This window comes from Miniopterus natalensis, chromosome 2 (genome assembly GCF_054644295.1).
Source record: "Miniopterus natalensis isolate mMinNat1 chromosome 2, mMinNat1.hap1, whole genome shotgun sequence".
Taxonomy (NCBI): domain Eukaryota; kingdom Metazoa; phylum Chordata; class Mammalia; order Chiroptera; family Miniopteridae; genus Miniopterus; species Miniopterus natalensis.
Window position 1 is genome coordinate 104,312,277 of NC_142082.1, and position 26,096 is coordinate 104,338,372.

The 26,096-nt window shown below is 36.7% G+C and overlaps 1 protein-coding gene and 1 non-coding gene across 7 annotated transcripts in view; both read left to right on the forward strand.

The window, feature by feature from the left end:
• DCP1B (decapping mRNA 1B) overlaps window positions 1–26,096 on the forward strand; it is a 50,417-nt gene that overhangs the window by 15,645 nt on the left and 8,676 nt on the right. For all 6 annotated transcript variants that reach the window (XM_016224865.2, XM_016224867.2, XM_016224868.2 and 3 more), the window contains exons 4-5: window positions 15,901–15,967; window positions 18,049–18,184. In XM_016224865.2, the coding sequence (XP_016080351.2) occupies window positions 15,901–15,967; window positions 18,049–18,184 (203 nt within the window). The remainder of the gene's footprint in view (window positions 1–15,900; window positions 15,968–18,048; window positions 18,185–26,096) is intronic.
• LOC148093770 (U6 spliceosomal RNA) lies at window positions 6,271–6,374 on the forward strand. Its single transcript, XR_015714180.1, has one exon. It is a non-coding gene; the product is annotated as a U6 spliceosomal RNA (small nuclear RNA).

Below are 26,096 nucleotides of genomic sequence, written 5' to 3' on the forward strand. Positions count from 1 at the left end.
CTAGAAACACTCATAGATACAGAGAACAGAAAGATGGTTGCCAGGAGAGAGGGGGGGTGGGCTGGAGGGGAAGCTGGGTGAAAAGGTGAAGAGATTAAGAAGTATAAATTGGTAGTAACAAAATAGTCACAGGGATGTAAAGTACAGGAATATAGTCAATAATATTTTAATAACTATGCATGGTGCTAGGTGAGTACTTGAAATATCAGGTGGACCATTTTATAAAGTACATGATTGTCTAATCACTATGCTGTACACCTGAAACTAATACAAAGTAATAGCAAATGTAAACTGTAATTGAAAAATAATTTATTTTTTTATAATGAAAAGCTCTCAACAAAAAAAAAATTCCCAGGACTTCAGAAACCTTCAGGGCAATATCAAGAGGTCTGAATTTGTGTCATTGGAGTCCCATGAAAGGAGAAAAAGACTGGTGTAGAAAAAATATTTGAAAAAATACAGCTTATAACTTTCCAAATTTGATGTGACACAAGTATACAGATTCACAAAACTCAGTGAACTGCAAAGAATATAAATGCAAAGAAAACCATTCCTGTAAACATAATCAAACTGCAAATACTAGATTTTTTTAAAGCTTGAAAACAACGAGAGGAAAACAATATATTACATATATGGGAACAATGTTTTGAATGGCTACAGATTTCTCTTCAGAAACCATGAAGTGTGGGAGACAGTGGAGCAACATTTTAAAGTGCTGAAATAAAAGAACTGTCAACTTAGAACTCTCTCTCCAGTGAAAATATCCCTCAAGAATGAATGTGAAATAAAGACATTCTTGGATAAAAGCAAATTGAAAGAATTCTTTATCAGCAGACCTGCTCTAAAATAAATGCTAAAAGTTCTTCAGACTGAAGGGAAATATTAAAGGGAAAGTTGGAGCTGCAGAATAAAGAGCAACAGAAATAGTAAATATATGAATAAATAGAATAGACTTACTTTTTTCTTTTTTCAAGTTTTTAAAAATACACATGAGTGTTGAAAGCAAAAGTAATAAATTAAGGAGGGGGCTTACTGTATGTAGATGTGATACATGTGACAACTACAATGTAAGTGGAAGGGACCTATATAGTTGTAAAGCCTTTACATTTTACTTGAAGTGGTAAAATAAAAACTAGTAGACTGAAAAGTTAAGTATGTGTATTGTGATTCCTAGAGCAACCACTGGGAAAAAAATTCAGAGATATAACCAATAGATAAATTAAAATATTAAAAACATTTCATCCAACAACAGCAGAATGCACATTCTTCTCAAGTACACATGGAACATTCCTCAAGATAAACTTTTTTTTTACAGAATAGACCATTTTACTTTATAAAAATAGAAAGGGATAAATATAACAAATGTCATTAACATTTACTTGAAATGTTTTAAAGAAAGAATAAAATTTAAATGACCAGTCATACAGCAAACCTTAAAAAAATTTTTTTTTAATTGAAATCATACAAAGTATGCTCTGTGACCACGAAGGAATAGAACTAGAAATCATTTATGAGTAAGATCATGTGACACTTGTCTTTCTCTGACTGACTTATTTCACATAGCATAATATTCTCCAAGTCCCACCATGCTTTCTCAAACAGTAAGGGATCCTTTTTTACAGCTGTATAGTAGTCCATGGTGTAAATGTTCGAGAAAATGCTTGATATGATTTCAGTCTTCTTGAACTTGTAGAGACTTGTTTTGTGTCCTAACATGTGGTTTATCTTTGAGAATGTCCCATGTGCACTTGAGGGGAATGCATATTCTGCAGCTTTGAGGTGAAATGTTCTGTAAATTAAATCCATCTGATCTAGTGTGTCATTTAGAGTCACTGTTTCCTTGTTGATTTTTAGTCTGGAAGATCTATCCAGTAAAGTCAGTGGGGTGTTAAAGTCTGGTACTATGAGTGTATTGCTGTCAATCTCTCCTTTAAAGTCGTTCAGGTTTTTTTTCAGCCTGTGCGAGTCTTTTGTTCTGAGGTGGGTCTCTTGTAGACAGCACATATTTGGGTCTTGTTTTTTTATCCATTCAGCTACCCAATGTCTTTTGATTGGAGCATTTAATCCATTTATATTTAAGATAATTATTGATAGGTAATTATCGCCATTTTATTTCATTTTTTTAAAATATGTCTTTATTGATTTTAGAGAGAGGAAGGGAAAAAGAGAGAGAGAAATAGAACCATCAATGATGAGAGAGTCATTGGTTGGATGCCTCCTTTACACCCCCTACTGGGTATCGAGTCCTGGATCATAGGTCAATGCTCAACTGATGAACCATGCTGGCCGATTACCATTTTATTTCTTTATGCCTATGTTTCTCATTCTCTCTATTTCACCTTTTTATTACAGCAGTCCCTTTAACATTTCTTGCAATGCTAGTCTGGTGGTAATAAACTCCTTTAGCCTTTTTTTGTCTAGGAAGCTATTTCCATCTATTTTGAATGATAGCCTTGCTGGATAGTGTAGTCTTGGTTTCAGATCCTTGTTTTGCATTGCCTTGAATAGTTCATGCTATTCCCTTCAGGCCTGTAGAGTTTCTGATGAGAAATCAGCTGACAGGCTTATGGGAGCTCCTTTATAGGTAACAGATTGCTTTTCTTTTGCTGCCTTTAAGATTCTCTCTGTCTTGAATTTTTGGCATTTTAATTATGATGTGTCTGGGCATGGCCCTCTTTGGGTTCTTGCATGGAACTCTCTGTGCCTCCTGAACTTGTATGACTTTTTCCTTGACCAGGTTAGGGAAGTTTTCTGCCAGTATTTCTTCAAACAGGTTCCCCAATCCTTGCTTACTTTCTACATCTTCTGGTACTCCTATGATGCGAATATTGTTTCATTTCCTAGATCCCCCTTAAACTGTCCTCCTGTTTTTTAATTTTTTTTTTTTTTTTTTTGATCTCTGATTGAGTGATTTTTTCTATCATGTCTTCTAACTCGCTGATCTGATCCTCAGCTTCCCCTAATGTTTATTCCTTCCAATGTATTTTGTATTTTTTATTTCTATGTCATTCTAATTTCCTTCATAGTTTTCATTTCTTTTCTCATGCTGTTGAGCATCACTATGATCACTATTCTGAACTCTATATCTGATAGATTGCTTATCTCTATTTAACTTAGCTCTTCTTCTGGAGCATTCTTTTGTTCTTTCTTTTAGGGCTTGTATTTTTTTGTCTCCCCATTTTGGCTGCCTGTTTGGATTTGTTTCTATGTATTAGGTAGATCTGCTAGGACTCCCAGTCTTTTGGAAGGTCTGTGGTACCGGCCAATGTCAGACACTGTTTGTGACTGGCCTTGAGTACTGTTTGAAGCTTTCCGCACTCCACAGCTTGTGGTTCCCTCTGCTGGGGCTCGGTGTGTTTGGATAGGACCAAGATGTGCACCAGGGTCTGCTTTCCCAAGCCCTGGGTCCAGAAGCAAATCAAGCCTTGATATTGTTCTTCTGTTTAATTTGAGCTGTTCTAGGAGTTCTGATGTGGTATCTCATTGTAGTTTTAATTTGCATTTTGCCATAATTAATGTGTTGAGCACTTTTTCATATGCTTATTGGACATTGAGTGGACATGTGCATTAAAACCAGAATGAGAATAATACCACTTAACTTACTGGAATGGCTAAAATTAACAAGACTGACATTAGCAAGTGTTAATGAGGATATGCAGCAACTGAAACTCTCATACATTGCTGGTTGGAGGGTAATATGGTACAACCACTTTGGAGAATTCTTTGCCAATTTCTTATAACCTTAAACATATAGAGTGTCCCCAAAAAAGCATGCACACACTTTGAATAATTATAAAGGCAGTGTTATTAAAGTACATTTCATTTTCAAAATTGAGCTATCAGCTGTTAAAGTGTGTATACATTTTTTTGGGACACCCTGTATAATTATCAGCAAGTTCCGCTCATAAGTATTTACTTAAGAGAAATGGAAACATCTGGTTTGTTCATAACAATTTTATTTATAATAGCAAAAAAAAGGCTGGAAAAAACCCACATGTTCATCAATAAGTAAATAGAAAAAATTGGTATATGCATATAATGGAATACTACTCAGCAATAAAAAGGAATGAACCACTAATCTATTTAACAGCACAGATGAATCTCAAAAACAGAATAAGAATCTCTTATTTGGAGCAAAAGACATCACAAAAGAGTCGACACTGTGTGAACACATTTATATGAAGTCTAAGAATAGGCAAAACTAGTCTATGGTGATAGGAATCATGAAATGGTTGTCTCTGCTAGGGGTAGTGGTGGAAGTGGTGTAGTTGACTGGAACAGGGTGAAAATGTTTTATATCTTCTTTGGGGTAGTTGATGACAAGAGAGTATATTATTGTCAAAACTCATCAAGCAGAACACTTTACTTCTCAATTTTAAAAAGTAGAAATAATGGAACTTTATAAAAGAAGACTTTAAAGAAATGAATACTTAAGTATTTTGTGTTACTTTTCTTTTTCACCCTGTCATTTATTAACCACTGTTTCATTTAACCTCTAAGTCCTCTAAGTTTATTAGAATGTTACATTAACTCTTCTCAAGTTTGTATCTTGGCTTCCTCAACCTGGAAATACAATCATCCGTATGCTAAAATACATCTTTAGGACTTTAAACCACCACAACACCGAAGCCTTTCATATAATGACCTCAACTGACATTTTAAGTAATCTCAGGTGACGGAAATAGTTTAATTTAGTTCCAGATTGTTAGGAAGACTGTGCCCCCTTTCCTCTGGCTTGTGGCATCTTCTCTCCATACAGTTAGAGGAGAAAGATTTCTTTTTGCTGAAAATATGAAAACCTGAACCACTTAATCTTTCTCCTGAGTAGAAAGAATTAACTTTCCACTTCCCTCTCAAGGGTCAATTTTTTTGAAGTGAGTTTTCTAGCAGAGATATTCCTTAGCATCTATTATGCAGTCCTTTCCCTAAAATAAAGTGTATGGTAAACAACTAATAAGGCTTTTAAATAGAATTATAGGTCTTTTCCTGATGGCTGTTACAGAGACATTATAAGGTATAACTAATTTCTTCCAAAGCACCAACTGAATTGTACCTATATATACCATGATAAATAATAGCAGTTAGAAAGTCAAATCTACAAACAGATAGGTCATAATTTGGAAGCAACATTGCTCACTATACTTAGAATGCATATTGTGAAATATTTGCTCTGTCATTGTACCACCATTAATTAGTTGCAAAAGCAGTGACATGAGTAATAAATTACAGGCAGAGACTTGTGGGCAGAGACTACATCTTATATCTTATTTGTATTCTGTGATACCAAACACAGAAAGTGAACAGAGCTGGATAAGAATTAGACACATACAGTGTACTGAAAGCAATCCCCAAATCATTTATATTAATTCTAGAAGTGTTATATGTGTGTATATGTCTGATATTTTGTCCAGCTTTGAAGGTACTCTGCTTGGGGTGATTGAGAAAGAGCCACAAAGTTGCCCAGTTTTCCAAAATTTTTCCCTGTTCTCACTTGACAACAGAGATGGAAAATCCTACCTCTCAGCTAACGCAAAGCAGTAACGGGAGCTGAACTGTGTGGTTCGCCCTTCCCATGACTGAAGATGCTAAGGAGTCTGTGCTTTCCAGGCCCTCTCCTAGACTTCAGGCCACATGGGGGAATAAAAGGTCTTCCAACTTAACAAATTCTGAAACCTCCAGACGTTATGTTTTCTTAACCTTGGAATCAGTTCAGGCAATTATTACAAAAGTAATTTGAAAGGTTAAAAGTGAATGGTGTGTAAATTTATTCCTGAGAAAATGAAAGCCACATTATCTGCCCATAGGTAACTGAGAGTTTGTTTCTCCATTTTGAGATATTTACTGGTATATAGATAGCCTCAAATAGTAGTTGTTACCTTTCTTTGAGTCACAAATCCCTTTGAGAATCCGACACATTCCCTTCATTCCTGCCTGCCTGCCTCCCTCAAATGTTTTCTAATTGCCTACTATGTGCCAGGCATTACTCCAGGGCTCTATACTTTGTACTTCCTGACCTCCAAAAACATCTGTTTGCATATATACGCACCATTTTGCATACAATTTTAGGTATTTTATTGAACTCCCGAAGCTCTCTAGAGTCAAGAAATGTCTTTAAAATAATTATATAGCTGAAAATACTTGACATTTTTACTAGACAAAATCATAGTATTTGCAGGAATAACAATAGAATATCATTTAAAGTAAACTCATTCAAATCCTGTGCAGTATGGAATGGGAGACAAGGGATCTGACATTTCATATTTAATCAGAGTGCTCGCTTTGGCAGCACATATACTAAGATTGGAATGATACAGAGATTAGCATGGCCCCTGCTCAAGGATGATACGCAAATTCGTGAAGCGTTCCATATTTTTAAGAAAAAGAAAGAATAGTGAGAGAAAGGTACATCAGCATAAAGGGGGAAAATGGCATTAAATAAGTTTATATCAATAGTAATCTTAAATGTAAACAGAATAAATGGTCCAATCAAAAGACATAGGGTAGCTGAATGGATAAGAAAACAGGACCCAAATATATGCTGTCTACAAGAGACCCACCTGAGAGCAAAAGATTCACACAGGCTAAAAGTGAAGGGATGGAATAAAATATTCCATGCAAATGGAAAGGAAAAGAAAGCTGGAGTAGCAATTCTTATTTCTGACAAAATAGACTTCAAAATAAAGACCATAACGAGACAAAGATAGTCACTACATAATACTAAAGGGATCAATCCAACAGGAGGAAATAACCCTTATAAACATTTATGCACCCAATATAGGAGCACCTACATATATAAAAAATTTCTTGGTGGACTTTAAGGGGGAGATTGACAGCAACACAATCATAGTGCGGGACTTTAACACCCCACTGTCAGCATTGGACAGATCATCAAGACAAAAAATCAACGGAAACACAAACCTTAAAGGACTCACTAGACCTAATGGATTTAATTGACATTTACAGAACATTTCACCCTAAAGCAGCAGAATACACATTCTTCTCAAGTGTACATGGAACATTCTCAAAAACAGATCACATGTTAGGGCACAAAGCAAGTCTCTACAAATACAAGAAGATTGAAATCATATCAAGCGTCTTCTTGGATCACAATGCCATGCAACTAGAAATCAACCACGATAAAAAAAACTCAAAAATATTCAAACACATGGAAGCTAAATAGCATGCTATTAAACAATGAATGGGTTACCAATGAGATCAAGGAAGAAATCATATTTAATCAGAATGAGTAGCCTATACAGTCTTGAGGCTCTTACTGTGTGTGAGAGGAGTGGTTGCTTGCGCTAGATAACCTTCAAGGACTTTTTTGACCAGCTAACTCTGTGCTTCTTAGTGAGAAAGAAAGAAAGAAGGCGACTGAAATTAAAATATGATAGTGTGGTCATTCTGTGTCTATAAGCCTACATGGCCATTCTAACTGAAAAATTGATCTATTTATTATGTGCCATTGCTCAGAGCTTATGTGTTTTAATATGGTTAAGGGTTACGCATCTACCATAACTTGACTGATTAAACTTGTCACTCCGACCTTAAACCCAGAATTATTTTTTTGTTCTCGCTGCCACTTATGCTGAAGGGAAGAGATCTAAACTCTAAAGAATACTGTTTATCTAAAGAACCTGGCATTCTCTCAATTAAAGAGGGCTCTGAAAAGCCTCATGTAAAGCAAAATGTTACTTTTGTGTCCTGTGGTACGTCTGGGTTTTATGTCTTTGCTTTTCCATGTGTTGAGTTGTGATATCTGATGGCCCCTTGAAACATGCACAAATAAACACACCTACAATATGGGTAAACAATGCTTCTCTAATTTACACAACCTACACTTGCATCACTTATGATTAGGGGCTCACTGTACATAGACCTTCACGTGAATTTAATGGGAAAATGTGTATACATCTCTAAACTTATTTAACTTAACAATCTGGCATGCTTAGATGAGGAAGAACCTGTGTGGCAGAGTCATATATGGTGATGTACACATACTATATGAAAGCAACATACAGAGAGTAATATTGTGTCTTGGAGTGTATTTCATACTTTGTTTTTAAGAACCCAGCTTGGCATGATAGAAGTCTAAATTTTGGCAGAGAAAAGTTGGATTCCAAATTGGCTATATTGAGTATTCATATCTGTTCTTTTAGAGGCTTTTTTTTATATTACTGACTTTTTTCCAAAAATCACTTAGGAAATACTTTTAAATGTTTTTTATTTTTATTTCAGAGAGCAGAAGCTGAGAGGAAGAGAGAGATAGAAACATCAATGATGAGAGTCATTGATGGGCTGCCTCTTGCACAGCACCTACTGGGGATCGAGCCCACAGCCTGGGCATGTGCCCTGATGGGAAATCAAACCGTGACCTCCTGGTTCGTAGGTTGATGCTTAACTGCTGAGCCATGCCAGCTGGGCTTGAAAATACTTTTAAATAATCAATTTGAAACTTTTGGGTTCATTTACTTCTTAACCCACAGAAGGAAAAATTATAATTTTTTCATGTTCTTGGGGGTGGTTTTTGAAGAAAGAAAACTATTTTAGCCAAGAATTGGTGTTAGAATTATCCTATATTCAACCTTAGAGCTCTTATTTAATAGTAGAACCCAAACATGATTTAACTGTTTATAACATAAAGGGCTTTGGGGAAAGTGCTATCTACTGTATCCATAATTATAGATTAAGGTCAAAATGAAAAGAAGAGAAACTCAGGCTCACTTTTCTACAGTCAAGAAGTAGTATTAGTCTCCTTTTTCTAGACCACTACTGTGTAAAATCTTAGAAATGTTTCAGTGATCATATGTTTTATAGTTAGAGTATTTTCAGTAAAGCTATTCCTATAATTGTTAAACACTTGATTAAATAATCTGATTCAAATATGAGGAAATCTGTTTTTCATTAGAGCAAATTTTAACTGGTAGAAATACTCTGTTTTATGTTTAGCTTAAACATATATTTCTCACAAACTATAGTTTATACACGACTAGACTCATTTTGCTACATTGAGATTTATATAAAGTAATACATTTTCATTGTGTTCCTGGAATAACTGACATTGCACATAAATCTTATATTTTTAAGATTATTTAGGTACTTGTATATGTAAGCTTCAGATTACTATTGTCAGACAGAACTGGCATATGAATATCTTATTTTTTCTGCTAGATCAAAGTACTATTAGTTATACTCTGAAAACCAATGCATGTGATTTCGCAGATTGATTGCATTCTTTGAGCTCTTAGTGGCCAGTGCCTGACACATATCAGGAAGGTTGGTATATGGTGTAAAATTGTTGTATTATAAGTACACATAAAATGAGTACATTAGTGCCTACCCAGTGCTGCATCAATAGACATATACCATCCTAAGGAGCTTATACCCTAAAGACAAAATCCCATAACACTACTTATGCCTAAAAGTATCAAATATTTGAAGCAAAATAAACTCTGAGTGAAGTTAGTGGGAGAACAGAAGGGGTGATGTGAAGAGTCCACCCCCTTGCTGGGACCCTGGTAGGAGGTGTGATGTCGATACAGAGGATCGAGGCACATCTTGTCTGTGATGTTCTATTAAGCCAGAATAGTGAAAACTATTAATATGAGCAATTATAAGCAGTATCGATGGCATAAGATCTTGAAGTCTTAGATTTCAGCTCAACTCAGCAAACATTTGTCGAATGTGTACCTCATGCTAGTCGTTATACTGGGCATGTTAACCAAGCCCTGCCCTCCAGGAGCACATAGTCTAGTGGAGGGAACAGTTGCATAAATACTTAATTATGGCATGTATTTTGTTTTGTTTTTTAGTCAAAGGATATACAAATAACTGGAAGCAAAGAGAAAGCTGAGACTGTTTATCCCTGGAGGATAATGAGAAAGACTGAGTCCTTAAGGCTAAGAGCTCAGGAGAGAGGGAGGCACTTTAGAGAGCCCATGTTGTTGTTTGTGGCACAGGAGGTTTTGAAATTAATCAGCAAGATTATGAACAAAATGAAAATATAAATTTAAATGGCCAACAAAACAGAGTAAGTCATTCCTATTTATATTTATTATTACTTATGGCTTTTCTACTTCCTAATTTTTTAAAATGTTTATTTAGTCTCTTAGATTAAAGGAGAATAAATAAAGTTTATTAGAAGTTAGTACATAATGAGGACAATTCCATCAGATGCTCCAGAGCCTGTGGGTAGTCACAGACCCAAGACTCCCACTTTGGGAGGGTAATGACCTCTGAAGGTTCAGAAGGTCTAATGACAACCTGCATTTGTTATAAACGAAAACTTTTAAAAAGATAAATCCATCTTTTTCTTTGAAGATAATTTCTCATTTATAGTTTGAGATACATATTAATTTAACCCAAGTTAGTGTAATGTTTTAATTGAGAGGTTTTTGTTGCTGTTTTTTATGGCATTAACTTTCTAATGAAGTTAATTTATTTATAAAGGGGAAGGTTGTTTCTACTTCACAGTATTTGTTTAAGTTTTCTACTGTTTCCTCAAAAATGTTCATGAGCATTTAGTCAACCATAAAAGAAGTTTCATATACTGTGAACCTTCCAATATTTTGAGATCATGGGATCACTGATTTGTGAGGTGCAGTAAAACTATGTCATATGAAAAGAACCAGACCAGAGGCCAAAGATAACAGTGTTATGTAGACTCTCAGTGGCCAGCGAAAACTTTGTTTTACAAGATTATGCCCGTGTTTGGTTAGTAGAGCTAAGCAGAGGTGAATGAAAGAACACTGCTTTAAGGGCATTAAAGAACAAGCCGAAAGAAAGCATTTTTAGTGCAAAGCATTCCAAATGGGGTGGAAGTGCAGAGTCAGCATAGAGCAGCCAAACACAGCCTACGTTTTCCATCTGTGGGCACCAGTACACGGGCAACGTGATTGCTGCTCAGCATTTACTGCCGTAAAAATACAGCCGGTACTAGGAATCGCGATTCCGTGACTGCCTTCCTCTCTTTCCTCCCTCGCTCCCTTTCTTTCCTCCACACGCATTTCCCCCTCTCCCTTTCTTCCATCCTTCCTTTTTTCCTTTTGAGAGTCCACATAAACTCATATAGCCAGCCTACAAATCAAACAAACCTAAAAATTGTTTTAATACTTTTTTCATTTGTAAGGGTGGGGGAGGAGCATATTTTAGAGAAAACAGATTGAACTAAGAAAAATGACTTTGGCTAAGCCATTTAGCCTTGTTAGACCACATATTACTCATTAGCTAAATAGGTTGCTGAACTGCACACTTCTTAGCTGATGTCCAACTCTAAAATCTCATGGTTCTGATTTTCTAATTTGTTAACTATCTTGTGATCTTTCAGAAGGGTAATAGCTGAGTGTGTGGGCTTACTACCAGATGCCAGTAACTAGTCATCATCAATGTAGTCAAACTTATAAAAGCCTGAACTAGATAAATGGTACAATAAATCAAGAAATATTGTTTATGCCAAAGTATTTACACCAAATATATGGTTAGATGTTCATGGTCCTTACATTTGGGATAATTATTCCACTCATTTGAGAAGGACTTCATGAAAGGAATGGGGTTTGAAGGGATTTTTAAATTCTGGTTTAAGTGCCCAGAAGATATCTATGTAATTTATACTGTCACTTTTCCATGGTTTTCCTAGTAAAAAAGAATTTAAATGCCTTCTTGCTACATACTGACCAAGAAAAATATATTTTCCTATCATTTTGAGAGAAACTTGTGACTTAGAGAAGAGCATTGCAGCATCATATATCCTTATTCTGCATATTAAAAATTTTCCTATGTAATTATGTATTATCTACCTACTAACTATATGGAAATATGTCTTATTTTAAAGTTGCACAAATATTAGCATGAATCCTTGTTAAAGGGTTATAAGCTATCATTCGTGATTTGGAGTTGAAAGATATTTGGGGTAAAATATGGAACAAATGATAAATGTTTTAAAAGAACAGATTGGAAAGAAATATTTATTAGGAACATAAACTAAATGAGGTAAATCCCTTAAGAATGTCCAGAATGAATGAATGCTCCATGCTAATGATAATCAAAGGTCCAAATGAATGTGCATTTAAGGATATTTGATATTGCTCTCATGACCTCTTAACTAGCCTCTTAAATTTGATCACCTTTAGATTTTTCTGCTGGAGAAATTAAAAAGGAAGACAATATCATTATGAAATATAATCTGTTTGCTCTCTCTAGTCAGATATGAAATCTAATATGGAAATTTTGCTTTCCTTAATCTTTCTTGCAGAATTAAAAGGCAAGTAGAAGACTGGTGTTTTAGCAGACATGTAGAGGCAATATTGCATTGCCTGGTGCCTCGAACACTGCTTTTTTTCAACTGAGAATTTCCAAATCATGACATAAACCAGGACAGTGCAATTTTAGGCACAATTTCACAACTGTGCTGTTAAAAATCCTGTATTAAATATGAAGAGGACTGCCCAAAAGATGAGTCCTTAGAGTGAGGGAGTCACACATTCTAGGCGTCAGGAGAGTATTTTAGAGTAAATGTCAACATTTTCTTTCTATTCTTTACTCCACTTTTGGGTTCTTACCTCCAGGAGGGGTGTAGAAACAGTTGAGTTGAGCTTCATGCACTAAAGTGCCCTTAAACTTCACCTCTGTTTCAGCAGACGGGAGACTGGGGAGCGGCTGGTATGCAGGCGTAGCGGGCTGAACAAAGGCTCGAAGCATGGTGAATTTCCAGATGCGTACTTGTAGGTCGATTTTCAAAAGTAAGAAAATACCCTGCTCGTGAGCTTTTCTCCTTGTAAATTTTTAAAACCTAAAAACCATTCTCATAGTCACATTTCTGTGCTACACAAATTAATGAGGCCTTATCACGTCACTGCAAATTTAGGTGACAGGAATTACTCTAAGTTTTAGAATCCTAAAAACCAGGTCTCTTTTGTGGTTCTTTACAACCTTGTCTTTTTCTTTCCTCCCTGCTGTGCTCACTGCCTACGTAAGGATGGGCCTCTCCCCTAGTGGCTTTACAGGAAAACTGGGATTGAAATGTGAGGCTAATGGTTTCTGTCAGCCTGTCAGCTCATCACCTCCCTAAGGCATGATGATCTCTGGTTTTTATTTGTCACCACGAGCTGCTCTGATACACCCTCTTGTGTAGAAGAGTGATAGGTTTGTCCAGGGGTCGATGGACCTTGGGCCTAAGAGACAGAAAACTTTAGTTGGAATGTGCACTTTAATGTAATTCACTGCCCCTTTCCCAGTGGAATGCAGCTCAAGTGGCAAAACTATTTTAGGGAGAAAAAAATTAGGCCCAGTTCTACCGTTTATCTTGGTGCTACCTTTCTGTAGCCAGACTGTTGGTAAGTCTGTTCCCCACCCTACCCCTACCTCTTGGCTATTTAAATTTTATGTTCAAAATAAATATTAACTGGAATAGAAAAAAAGAGCTATTTCAAAATGGTCCGTTTAATCTGAAAGTCAAGTTGCTTCAGAGATGTGGTCAGGTCCTAAAGAAATCTCCACAATGTCTTATATAATCACTTACAAATCCAGTCTCCTTTCATTCTTTGACATCTGAAAGATGTTTTTATAGCATTTTCCCTCCCTAAATCTGCATTTCAGTTATCTCCTGGTAATGATACTGTCAAATTGCATTTCTCTTTGTATCAACTATTTCCTTGGCATTCTACCCTTATGAAAATCTAGCTCCTTATGTCAAATGCCACAAATGTGTAACATCAAAAAAAACCCACAAAAAACACCCAAAATATTTCTACTAATACGTTCTACTGATGGGACACAAATGGCTGTTTTTTTCTCTGCAGTTGGACCTTGAATTTTTTTAGTTATGCTGTTTGTCTCCCATGCTACCACTTTTCCTCCCAAGGAAAGGAATGGATAACCAAAAAATAGACCAGGTTCCTAGTTTTGTAACTAAGATTAAAGCCACCAAAATACATAAACTTATTAAGTAGTTGAATGTCATGTACTTACAAGAACATGAAACTGGGTGGGTTAGTGTGTGGGCATCTGTGTAGGCAATCAGGGTAAACAATTAATGTTGCTGAACTGGAAACAACCTTGAATAAAAGTTTCAAGATACTCATTTAATGATCTTGAGATGAAAGAATTTCTTTTTGACATAAAGGCTGTTACAGCTCATTGGCTTCAGAACTCAGATGTTCTTTTTCAAAAGATTGTCGCTGTATTAAAGGCAAGATGTGTATGTATTTCTAAGAAGGTAAAATGTCCCAATTCAAGGAAGAGCCAGTTTCTCCACTTCTTCCTCTTCACATATGTAGGTAGGTAAGATAGAGATTCCTGGTACACTAATCATGCAAAGTTGAATTACTAACTTGCAAGTTAGTAATTCGGATTTATAAGGTTTCTTTTTAAGATATCTGCCTAAAATAGCACTAAAAGACATTTCCTGTACCTATTGATATCTGAATCATCCCGGGAAAGAAGCAGAAATTCCACGTTGCTCGGGTGAGTGGGGGAGAGGTCATAGTTAAAATATCACAGCTATTTTAATGACCAAATAATATTCATATAATTAAATGTTTTGAAAGTATAAATTACAAATGTTTTTCCTTTTAAAAATATGTTTTTTTGCCCAGCCGGGTGTGGCTCAGTGGTTGAGCGTCGACCTAGGATCCCGACGATCGGGGTTCAATTCCCTGTCAGGGCACATGCCCGGGTTGCGGGCTCGATCAGTGACTCTCTCATTGATGTTTCTATCTCTCTCTCTCCCTCTCCTGTCCTCTCTCTGAAATCAATAAAGGTATATTAAAAATATATATATATATATGTTTTGTTGAGCCCTAGGCAGTTTTTCTCAGTGGTTAGAGCATGGGCCTGTGGACTGAAGGGTCCTGGGTTCGATTGTGGCCAAGGGCACTTACCTCAGTTGCAAGCTTGATCCCCAGCCCTGGTCAGGGGTGTGCGGGAGGCAACCAGTTGATGTCTCTCTCCCTCTCTCTCTCTCTCTTCCCCTCTCTCCTCCCTCCCCCTTCCACTCTCTCTGAAAAGCAATGGAAAAAATATCCTCAGGTGAGGATTAATACACACACACACACACACACACACACACACACGTATAGTTGGTTTTCATTGCCTTATAACATTGCTGCTATTTTCAATGAAGATTTAAAAGTGTATATGTAGTGAGTGCATTATTTATATGAGTAATACCACTAGATCTTCAGCTAGGTATCTACACATGTGCCTTTGCTATTTAGCCTTTGCTATGAAGATGATGTAGATAAGCCCATACCACAGTAGACAATTTATTTGAAAATTGTCAAATGAATCAATAGCAGCTATTCATTTGTTACTAAATGATAGTCATAGCCATTTCTAAGCTTTCAACAGTTGTAAATTTTCTGTACAGACATTTTGAAATCAGAGATTTATTATGGAATCTAATTTTTTCTGTACCCTATCCTAACTTACATCTTACAAAGCCAAATTCTCAGTTAACGTTTACCTGGGAAAAGGAGAAGGGAGAGGGATTCCTATGCCTAATTTGTGCATTAGGTGTCTGAATACTTGAAAATAAAGATGAACTATGTCTGTGAAATGTGCAAATGGAATATGGAAACATTATGTTTCAAAATCAAGAGTTTAGAAATTCTGATTTCATTTTCAATCTAGTCATTCTTTAAGAAGTGTTGACCAAATTCTTATGTTTGGGTGCTGTATTTTTAAGGACAATAGACTTTATTGGGTGTGTGTGTGTGTGTGCATAAGACCACTACAGATTTCTCTGTGGGCTTAAAAAATTCTAGTGCTAGGTTTTCAAGCTTTAATTCCAATGACTGGTTTCATTTATTCAATAATTGTGTTTTCCTTCAAGATGGAATGGGACTTCCTTTCTATTTTGTAGTTTTGAAGATGCCCATAATTTGTTTGATGTGTTTTTTGCAGTGTCTATTTATGGAATTTGGTTTTATGATAAAGAAGAATGCCAAAGAATTGCAGAGCTTATGAAAAAGTAAGTGCTGAAAGACTACATGCCATTTTTCAGGACCTGGTGCTTTTGTTTATATTTCTAAGTATGCATAACTACCCCATAATCTTAGCAGAATATATCTTACTACTACTTTATAAATGAAAAGTAGACATAAATACAACTTTTTTACATTTCCACGAGGTAACATTTACCATGTGGAATGGCTCACCTCATTGTCTTCTGCATATGTGAAGTACCTGTAATATGAGTTGTTCCAGATGGCAGCTTTCCTTAATATCTTACTGATTTGTGATTTAGCAGTTTTTTCTTTGAAAGCTCTCAGTATGTCTATTAGTAGAAAGAACATTCAGAGACATTCTAAAGGGCTGCTCCAGATTCTCTCAGGTCTTTCGTTTCCTTCCCGCCCTAAATGCTTTCCTTTAACTGCACACCTGTGGTTGCAGAGGCTCAGAGCTTCCTTACACCTCAAACTCTGTTTAGGACAGTATTTGTTTTCAATTTCTTTGGAAATATATGAGTTAATGTTAGTTCAGTGATCGGTAGACAGAGTCACTCTCTCTCTCCCTCATTACTAGTCTCTCTTTCTTCCAATCTCGTGCCACCTTGTGATTTGTGCCATTCTGCATTTGGGGAAACCTAAATCCCTGCCTGACCTTCCTGCTCTTCTTGGCTTCCCTGGTTGTATTGAAAGGAGTGCCCAGGTAGGCATGCTGCCTTCTCTGTGACTGGTCAACTCTGTCATCAGTTCTTGAGCCTCTGGGCTGCGTGCTGGGAGGCAGTTATTTCCCTGCTCTTTATGGGGATGGCTTAGAGCTCAGAATAAAATGTTTCCCACTTGTGCTGGACTCAGCTGATCACACAGTGTGGCTGCCTCCCACATGATTTGACAAAGCAGCTCTGTATGCAAAAGAACCATTTCCAAGTTTAAATCTTGGGCAATCATATTACTAAAAAGTGACTCCCAAAAATGAAACTTGGGGAGCGCTTTCTTATAAATATAATTGATTTCTGAAAATCTAGCTTGTGACAGCTAATTTTAGGTAACTAGCTCAGGTTTCAGATGGTGATTGTGTTCAAACTGGTATTTACCACTATAACAACTAGTTCCTAGGACTTTCATGTTATTGTAAACTGCGCAATGGATAATAATAGCAGGATTTCATGTAGATTAAAAATTACCCTGCAGCTCAGCCAAGAGGCCATGTTAAAATTGCTAGCATTCTGCAGTAATTCCTTAACAGCTGGGGCAGGAAACTGTTGACTAGCAATAGCAGCTGATCTGTATGGATTCCAGCCCTTCCTCAGTTAGAATTAAACCTCTCAATACATTCACAGATCTCTTTGACCACAAACTTCATGGCACTTATAAAAGAATTTGAGCTGAAAGTCAAAGCACACAAAAGGAACAAGTATTTTTCTCAGTGCACCTAGCAGCATATAGGAGCATATGGTCTCCCTTCTGTACTGTTTCAGGAAAACAGAAGACATGCCTCATTGCTCTGTTTTTTAAGCACCTCTCCTCTAGAATGGAATCTTCACTGTTTTCAAACTGACAGAGAACCACAGGGTTTGAGTTGCTGGAATTACCCTTGCTTTGACTTCAAGGCACTTTGGAAGGAAGGGGAAAATCTGATTGCCATACACTTCGCTCAAACTTTGAGAACTCTCAAATCGGTTTCCGCAGCAATTAATGAGTCCTTTCAAATGCTCTAAATGAGGAATTGGCAGACTTTTTCTGAAAAAGGCCAGGTAGTCAATATTTTTTTTGCAAGGCCATACTGCCTCTGTCACAACTACTCAACTCTGCAGTTAGTGTGAGAAAGCAGCCCAGCCGTAAGGACCGGCTGTGTTTGTAACTCTCTTTATAAAAACCGGTGGTGGGCTGGATTCGACCTACAGGTTGGAGTTTGCTTGCCCCTATTCTAGATTCTTATATCTAAACAGTGTACTCAGGACCTCAAATCTCATTTTCCTTCATTCAACTCTTAAGCCAGTCTTATTTCTAATATGATCATAACAGGATAAAAACAATTGGGTGGTTTTAAAAATCATTTGTATTGAATTGTTTTTTCTGGTGTGGTTCTTCCCCTATACTTTTCTAGCCTAACTCAGTATGAACAGTTGAAAGCCCATCAAGGAGCTGGAGCAGGAATCTCCCCAATGATCCTCAATTCAGGAGAGGGGAAGGAAGTAGATATCTTACAAATGCTCACCAAGGCCAAAGATGAATATACAAAGGTGAGTTTTTGTTTTTCCTTGTGATACATGCTTAATTCTCACAGTGGGAATACGCTCCTTAAGAAAGACTTAACTGCTATTCCTTCCACCAAACAAAATTATATGAAAAATAAAATCTTTGTTTTTAATAGGCTAAAGAAGACTGTTTGCTTTTAAATTGATTAAAAGGTAGCCTGAGAAATCAATAACCTTCTTATATACAAATAGTACCCAGTCTAAAGGTTTACTGGAAGACCCCTTAAAAATAGCATCAAACTAATATAAACTCTTTGGAATAAAGTTACAAGAAATGAGCAAAACCTATATAAAGAAAACTTTTAAACATTCCTGAAAGGCATAATAATAGACTTGAACAAATGGAAATATATGTCCTGATCTTAGACAAGGAGATAAAACTTCAAGCTCTCACTTCCCCATAAATTAACCTATAAATTTAAGATGGCTCCTAAACAAATACAAACTGGTTTCTTTTTTTTTTTCTGGGATCAGATAAGTTGATTATAAGGTTCATATGGAAAAATATACCAGGAAGAATAACTGGGAAGCCCTGGCAAAGAAGAGCAATGCTGGGTGTGGAAGGGGGCAAGCTCTACCTACCTGATACTAAGACATTAAAGCCTAAACACTTAAAACAGTGTGGTATTGGTGTTGATGCATAAACAACCAGATAGAGCAATGGAACAGAGGAGAAAGTCCAAGATGAGACCCCAATGGATATGAAATTTAGGATATGATAAAGATGAAAATCCAAAATCAGTTATTTGAATAGATTTTTAAATAAATGGTGCTGGCTAACTGGTAGCCACTTGGAAAAGTACAAAATTGGATCTCTGCCTCATGCCATATACAGGATAAATTTCAAATGTATTAGAAATTTAAATGTAAAAATAAAACTATGCGAGTACCAGAAGAAAACTTGTATAGATTTCTTTGTAATCTGGGAAAGGGGAAATCTTCCTAACTATGACTCAAAACCCAAAAGCAATTAATTCAACTACAAAAGAAAATGTGTTCCAGGGTTTTGAAAAACCACAAAGTGAAAAGATACTAAAAACTAAGAAGAGCCCAGCCAGTGTTGCTCAGTGGTTGAGTGTCAACCCATGAACCAGGAGATTGAGGTTCGATTCCTGGTCAGGGCACATGCCCGGGTTGTGGGCTCGATCCTCAGTAGGAGGCATGCAGGAGGCAGCTGATCAATGAGTCTCTCTCATCACTCATGTTTCTATCTCCCTCTTCTTCTCCTTTCCTCTCTCTGAAATCAATAAAAACATTTAAAAAAAATAAATAAAATAAAAACTAAGAAGAAATGTTTACAGCTAAATAACAGAAAGAGGGTTAATCTTCCTATTTTATAAAACACTTTTATAAAAATCAAGAAGTTAAAGATTAACACTCTAGAAACACAGGCAAAAAATAAAATTAAGAAAAAAGAAAAGAAAACTCTAGAATTTGAAAATTAGATGAAGTAAATGTACATAATTGAATATATTATGACATAATTACTTAGAAAATAAATCAGAGCGACTTCAGAATCCCTTATTTGAACTAAACACCCTTAGTGGGTTATATTTTAAGGACAAAAAGAACTACAAAGAAATTATAAACTTTATTCAGTGGTTTTGTTAGTAGTAATGTTGGCATTGTAATTTTTCAGGATATAATAATCGAGTACAATTGACCCTTTAACAATGCGTGGGTTAGGAGTACTGAAACCCACACAGTTGAAAAATCTACATATAACTTTTGACTCCCCAAAATACTTAACTAATATCCTAATAAAAAGTAGATTAACACATATTTTGTATGTTGTATGTATTATATACTGTATTCTTACAGTGAAGGATAGAGAAAAGATGTTATTAAGAAAAATCACAGGGAAGAGAAAATACATGTGCTGTATTTATTGAAAAAAATCACATAGAAGTGGATTCGTGCAGTTCAAATCCGTGTTGTTTAAGGGTCAACTTTGTGATCAGAACAAAACCTTCAGTGTAACAGAAAAATAAATAATGTATAATGTTAAATTTTAAATGGAAATGTCAGACAGAATTAGTTGACATTTTACTTCTTAAATATGTAGCTTTTAACTTTCCCCTGAAAAGACCTAGAAATAAGTGACAACCCAGTAGCAATAAACACCTCTAGCCCCCAGATTATTGTTTCTAAATACTATTTCCTCATAAAAGCTACCAGGGCTCTTTAAAGAAACTCCTGATTCCAGGTCTGGGATATGAAAGTCAGACAAATAGGGACATGTGGAAGGGGCACAGTAGTCAGCCTGAAGGGACCACTAACCAAAATAACGAATTCTAACAACAAGAATGACTGCAATGGATTGAAACCCACTGATTATATAAAATCTATGAGTTCATGGTGATGAGAGAAAACAAGCAACCAAAAATATAAAACAAAACAAAAAATAATTATTGGCTATCCTTGGAGGTACTAGGGCTCCTTCCTCTGAAAATTGGTACTTAATGGAAAATAATTAAGCATTTATTCTACCTGGCAAGTATGGACCATATTTGAGAGTAACCAAATAGTACTGGTTGATGAGGGAAAGTTCTCTATTAAAGAATTCCAAGAATTCCCTTGTAATGTAGATAAGATGATAGAACTTAAAACACCCTAGTAAAATAATTGATTCAGGCAATGATCATCAGTAATAATATTATGAGAAGGATTAATAGAAACTTGACCATGGAAGGGTTAGGCTGCCACCACCTAAACCCATTGATCAGCATCACTAGAAATTGAATAACTAGACATGTGCCTCCTATATAATGTGAAATATATACCACCTTGAAATACTCTTGCCAAAAGAATCTAAGTCTTGAGCTCTAACTTTCTAGTTTACAGAAAATGAAAGGGAGGAGGGAAGAAGGGGCACCACAAGGAAGCAGTCAGAAAAGTCCTGAATGAAGTGTGACATGGACGGAGTTTCTTTAACCTGCCTTTGACTTGTGAACTCACCCTTGATTGTTAGACTGTGAGCTCCGTGAGTACAAAGGACATCACTTATTCATCTTTATATCTCTAGTCTTCATCAAAGTTCCTGGCACATAACAGCCAAGTGAATGAGTATGAATATGAATATGACTATGAATATGAATATGAATATGAATATGAATATGAATATGAATATACCAGTTATCCTTCTAGCATAGGGCTTGGGCAGAGATGCTTTAATTTGAGCTTCAGTCAATAACAACTATTTATATTAGTTGTTTATTTTGTTTAATTCTTCAAGTCTTTAAAAGGCATCCTAATTACTTGGCAACTAATCAGTAATTAATTATACTTTATTAATTGTACTATGTTAGGCACACTAAAGATTAATCTTAAAAAGTGACATTTTACCCTCCAGGAACTTTGTTTCTATGTGGCCAGTAAATAATAAATGCAAATATTGAACAAATATTTTTTTCTCCCTCTCTCCTCTCAACACACACACACAGTACTGTTTATATATTTAATGTTCTGACACCTTAAAAATCTTCTGGTTGGGGACAGATGCACCTCCCTGGGCTTGCCAATTCTTAGAGAGGGCAAAGCGCCCAACCAGAAACATACCTTCCATATGCAAACTAACGAGCCAGAGCCATCCCTCCACTATCTGGCCTGGTCCAGGAGGCAATATTTCCCCCCCGGCCTTAATCATATCAGGGCCCAGCCAGCAGCTAGGGACCAACCCTGCAGTTGATATCCTGCGGAAATGATTCAAACTAGCTAGTCCTAAGGGGCAGAAACTCCAGGAAAGGTGCTAGTCTTGGTTTTCCCGTTGCTACCGATTTTTCCCTCCTAACCACCACGAGGCTTCCCCATGTGGCCCTGCATGGTGGCCTTTGCCTCCCGTTTCTACAACCTGTGAGTATAATAAACTTGGTTTCCTGAGCCTCTCCAGTGCCTCCTCTTGTAGCTACATCTAACTGTCTCATAAAATAACACAGAACTCACACACACTCATGGCTTTGGGGACTTCACTTTATACTATACCTACAACTTGGAATGATTTCCCCCTCATTTTATTTGCCCTTTAGACTCTACATATCTTTCAATGCCCAGTTAAAATACTGCTTTTTACGTGTTTTCCCAGATCACTTCATTCAAATTCTTTCCATTGAACTCACCAGTCTATTAGTATCTAGAACTTATTTTGTTTTCTCATTTATTACAGTTAAATTTATTACAGTTCAGTGAGAAAGAACAAAGTAAGTTCTAGACACTAATAGATACTTCTCCCACTACACTGCTAACTTGAGGTTGAAACAATGTTCTGTTCATCATTATGTGCCCACAGACTGGCTCTTACAATGTTGACGGGAAGTGCAGATATTAAATCAAATACATGTTATAGACACAATGTTAATTGCTCCAGCTGTGAGGTAAATAACAGAAGAAATAATTCTTTCTCCCATTAACAGCCAGATGATGTAATGTAACCTGTGTGATCACGGTACTGCTCTGGTCTAAGTCCTTGTTTTCTCATTGCCTGCTATACACGAGCCTGTAGACTCTGCGAGCCTTCCGTTACACAGCCTCGGGTGATTCCTCTAACCCAGTACCTTCTACTCCCTCTGCCCCCTACAGATATTTGAAACTCCAGCCAAACCGAATAACAATCTTGCTTCCTAACGGTGCCTTCATGCCTTGTCCCATGCTGTCCCCGCTCCTTCTTTACTTTAAAATACCGTCAGTCTCTCAAGGCCCATTTCATATGTTCTTTGTCCGTCGTGTTATTTCTGATCTGCCACCAGATGTTTACGCTCCCCCATAACATCCATTGCATCTTTTCATTTGCCTTGTGTTTGCGTTTCCTCCTCTCCCGCACACCAACAGACATTTCAGAAAAGGTGGCAATCGTGAGCCAGATGGCTCTGAAATACGGGAGAGGGGGGAATTGAAAGAGGGCAAAAGAGAAAGAAAACAAAAATGTTTCCTCAGAATTCTTGTTAGGAGGAAGTGAATTTTCCATTATTGGAAGTATTCAAGAAGACACTGAATGTTTACATATTGGAGACAGTATAAATTTTTTTTTACTTCTCTGTATAAGTGTTAAACTGAATAAATGACTTCTGATATCCTTTCCAACTCTAAAATTCTTAAATTCATGAAAATTCCAAAAAGTTAGAGGAGGAAACATTTTAAACTATAGGTATATGATATTAGTAAAGTGAAGCCCAGTGATAACAGATACAACTTTTTATGTAAAGTTAATAATTTGAAACACTATTTGGCTTAATATTTTATGCTTTCTTCCCTAAGAAACAACTTTCTATAATTTGCTGTAAAGTGGCAATGATATTAATTTGAGTGGCATCTCCTTTTACCTCCTTACTTTTTTTAATCCTCACCTGAGGATATTTTTTTCATTGCTTTTCAGAAAGAGTGGGTGGGGGGGAGAGAGAGAAACATGGTTGCCTCCCGCATGAGCCCCAGCCGGGATCGAGCCTGCAGCTGAGGTATGTGCCCTTGGCTGGAATCAAACCTGGGACCCTTCAGTCCGCAGGCCGACGCTCTAACCATTGAGCAAGCCTGCTAGGGCTACCTCCTTCCTTCTTGTAGAGATGCAAATGATCCATAAAATAACCAAAGTTCAGTGAGAAAAAGAACCAGGCCAGAAGGGATCTATAGGCTACATAGTTAGGTTCTTAGTACTCAAAAGTGGACTATTTTGTGTTTTGTGGGTTTTGTCAAGAATTAATAGTTCTCTTCTCAATATAGCTGAGATCTACTTATGAAATTAAAGAAATTATTAAGTGTCTTTTGATGTTCAATGGGAAAATTCATAAACATAAAAAAGGAAATAGCCCTGGCTGATGAACTCAGTCGGTTAGAGCATTGTCCTGATATGCCAAGGTTGCGGGTTCAATCCCTGTCCAGGGCACATATGAAATGAATAAATGAATGAATAAATAAGTGAAAAAACAAACTTCTGTTTCTCTCTCTCTCTCTCTTTCTCTCTCTCTCAAATCAATAAATAAAAATTTAAGAAGAAAACAAAGACCACCCACAACCCTATAACTCAAATACACTTTTGGTGTATTTTCTTTCAGACTCTTCTCTTGGCATAGCTAATATGTTTGTGTGCTTGTGTGTGATAAAATTGAATTGCATGATACAGTTTTTGAGGCTTTAGAGAAGTGACTCAGGTTCTCTAGGAAGAATCCATTATACACTTTTTCCAAAACTATGTTTTTTCCCAAATATTTTAAAGTTATTTGGGTCAGGAGAAGCATAGAAAATTAAACAACTGGAAAATGAGCTACAAACTATTGAGGTGGATGATGTTAATTTGGAGCAATTTGATAGAGAGTGATTTTTATGTATAAGCAAGGCTTCATAGATGGGTAGACAATTGCAGTGACATAGAAAACAGCTCCTGGCAATTTCACCTAGAATAGTCAATCTGGGGTTATGCAAGCAAAAGACAGAGCAGCCAGTTGGCCCACGTGGATATGTGCACAGTGAAGGTGGGGAAAATCTGGTGAGGTTTTTTTTTTTTGGCTTAAAATTCAAGGTCTCTGAACATAGAATGAAGAAGCACAGAAGGGTCATTCAGGGAAAATAAGCTAAGCATCCATTTTTATTTTTTAATTTTTTTCCTTATTTATTTTTAGAAAGAGTGGAAGAGAGGGAGGGAGGGGGGAGGGAGGGAGAGAGAAAGAGGAAGAGAGAGGGAGAGTAACATTGATGTTAGAGACACACCACAGGCCCCAACCAAGGCTGAGGATCCAACCACGACTGAGGTACGTGCCCTTGACAGGGACTCGAACACACGACGCTTTGGTCTGCGGGCTGATGCTCTAGCTCCTGAGCCACTTTTCTTTTAAAAGCAAGCAGAAGTTAAAGTCTTTTCATGCTAAAATTTTGTAAGTGACTATATCTTAGGCTGTATCCTTGTCCTGTGTTGCTTAGCCATATCTCGAAAAAGCCAGGCTGGTTGGTCCATGCAGCCATACCACTAACCACCATCATTCACCTAAGAAGAATTAGAAATAACATTTTATGATTCATAATGTAATTTCACATCCCATTTAATCCAAATCCAAATTACTTACAGAATTCTGTGAAGAAAATAATTAGTCCTTCATACAGTTAACCTTACAAACCTAAGTGAGCACGGTGGTACTTGACCCTGTGCCTCTCCTTGAATTAGAAAATACAGCCCAGTAACTGGGGACCTTGGGTGTCTGAGGGACGAGATTGTGTTTATAGCACATTCCAGTGTGAAATATTTTCTGACCAAGGCCTTGACTGTACAATTGAAACCAGCAATTCTATAGCGGGACTGTAGTACAGAAGGGAGCGTTTTTATACTGTTTCATTTGTAACAAGTCAGATGCCGGCATCATCTGTGTTCTTTCTGTTATGAGTCCTACTGCGTCAGTAATTGCATGGTTGGTTAGGCTGATGTATAATAATGATTCAGTACTTGAAATAAGGAGGCATGTTTGTCTCTTTTCTTTCTCTGTGAAATTCTAATTTGTAGTGAGTGGCTCCGAACACTCAGGTTTGAATTACTCTGTTTATCCAAAAAGTCACTTATTAAATAAATATGATGTTAGTAATTTTTAAATCAGTGATTTGAGTCAGCTTTACTTTTTGGTTTGTAGAACAAAAACGGGTTACTTACTCTGATGATGGAACTCACCAATTTTAAATCAACTGCTAATAGGTGAATAAAAACCTTCTGCAATCCAGACATGGTATTTAAGGAATAGTTTCTATCATTGTTTAGCATTGAAAAGCACTAGACTCTCTATACGTTTTTGTTGATTTCAGAGAGAGGAAGGGAGAGGGAAAGAGAGATAGAAATATCAATGATGAGAAAGTCACTGATCGGCTGCCTCCCGCACGCCCCCTACTGGGGATTGAGCCTGAAACCTCAATGGTCAGAGCATGAGCCATG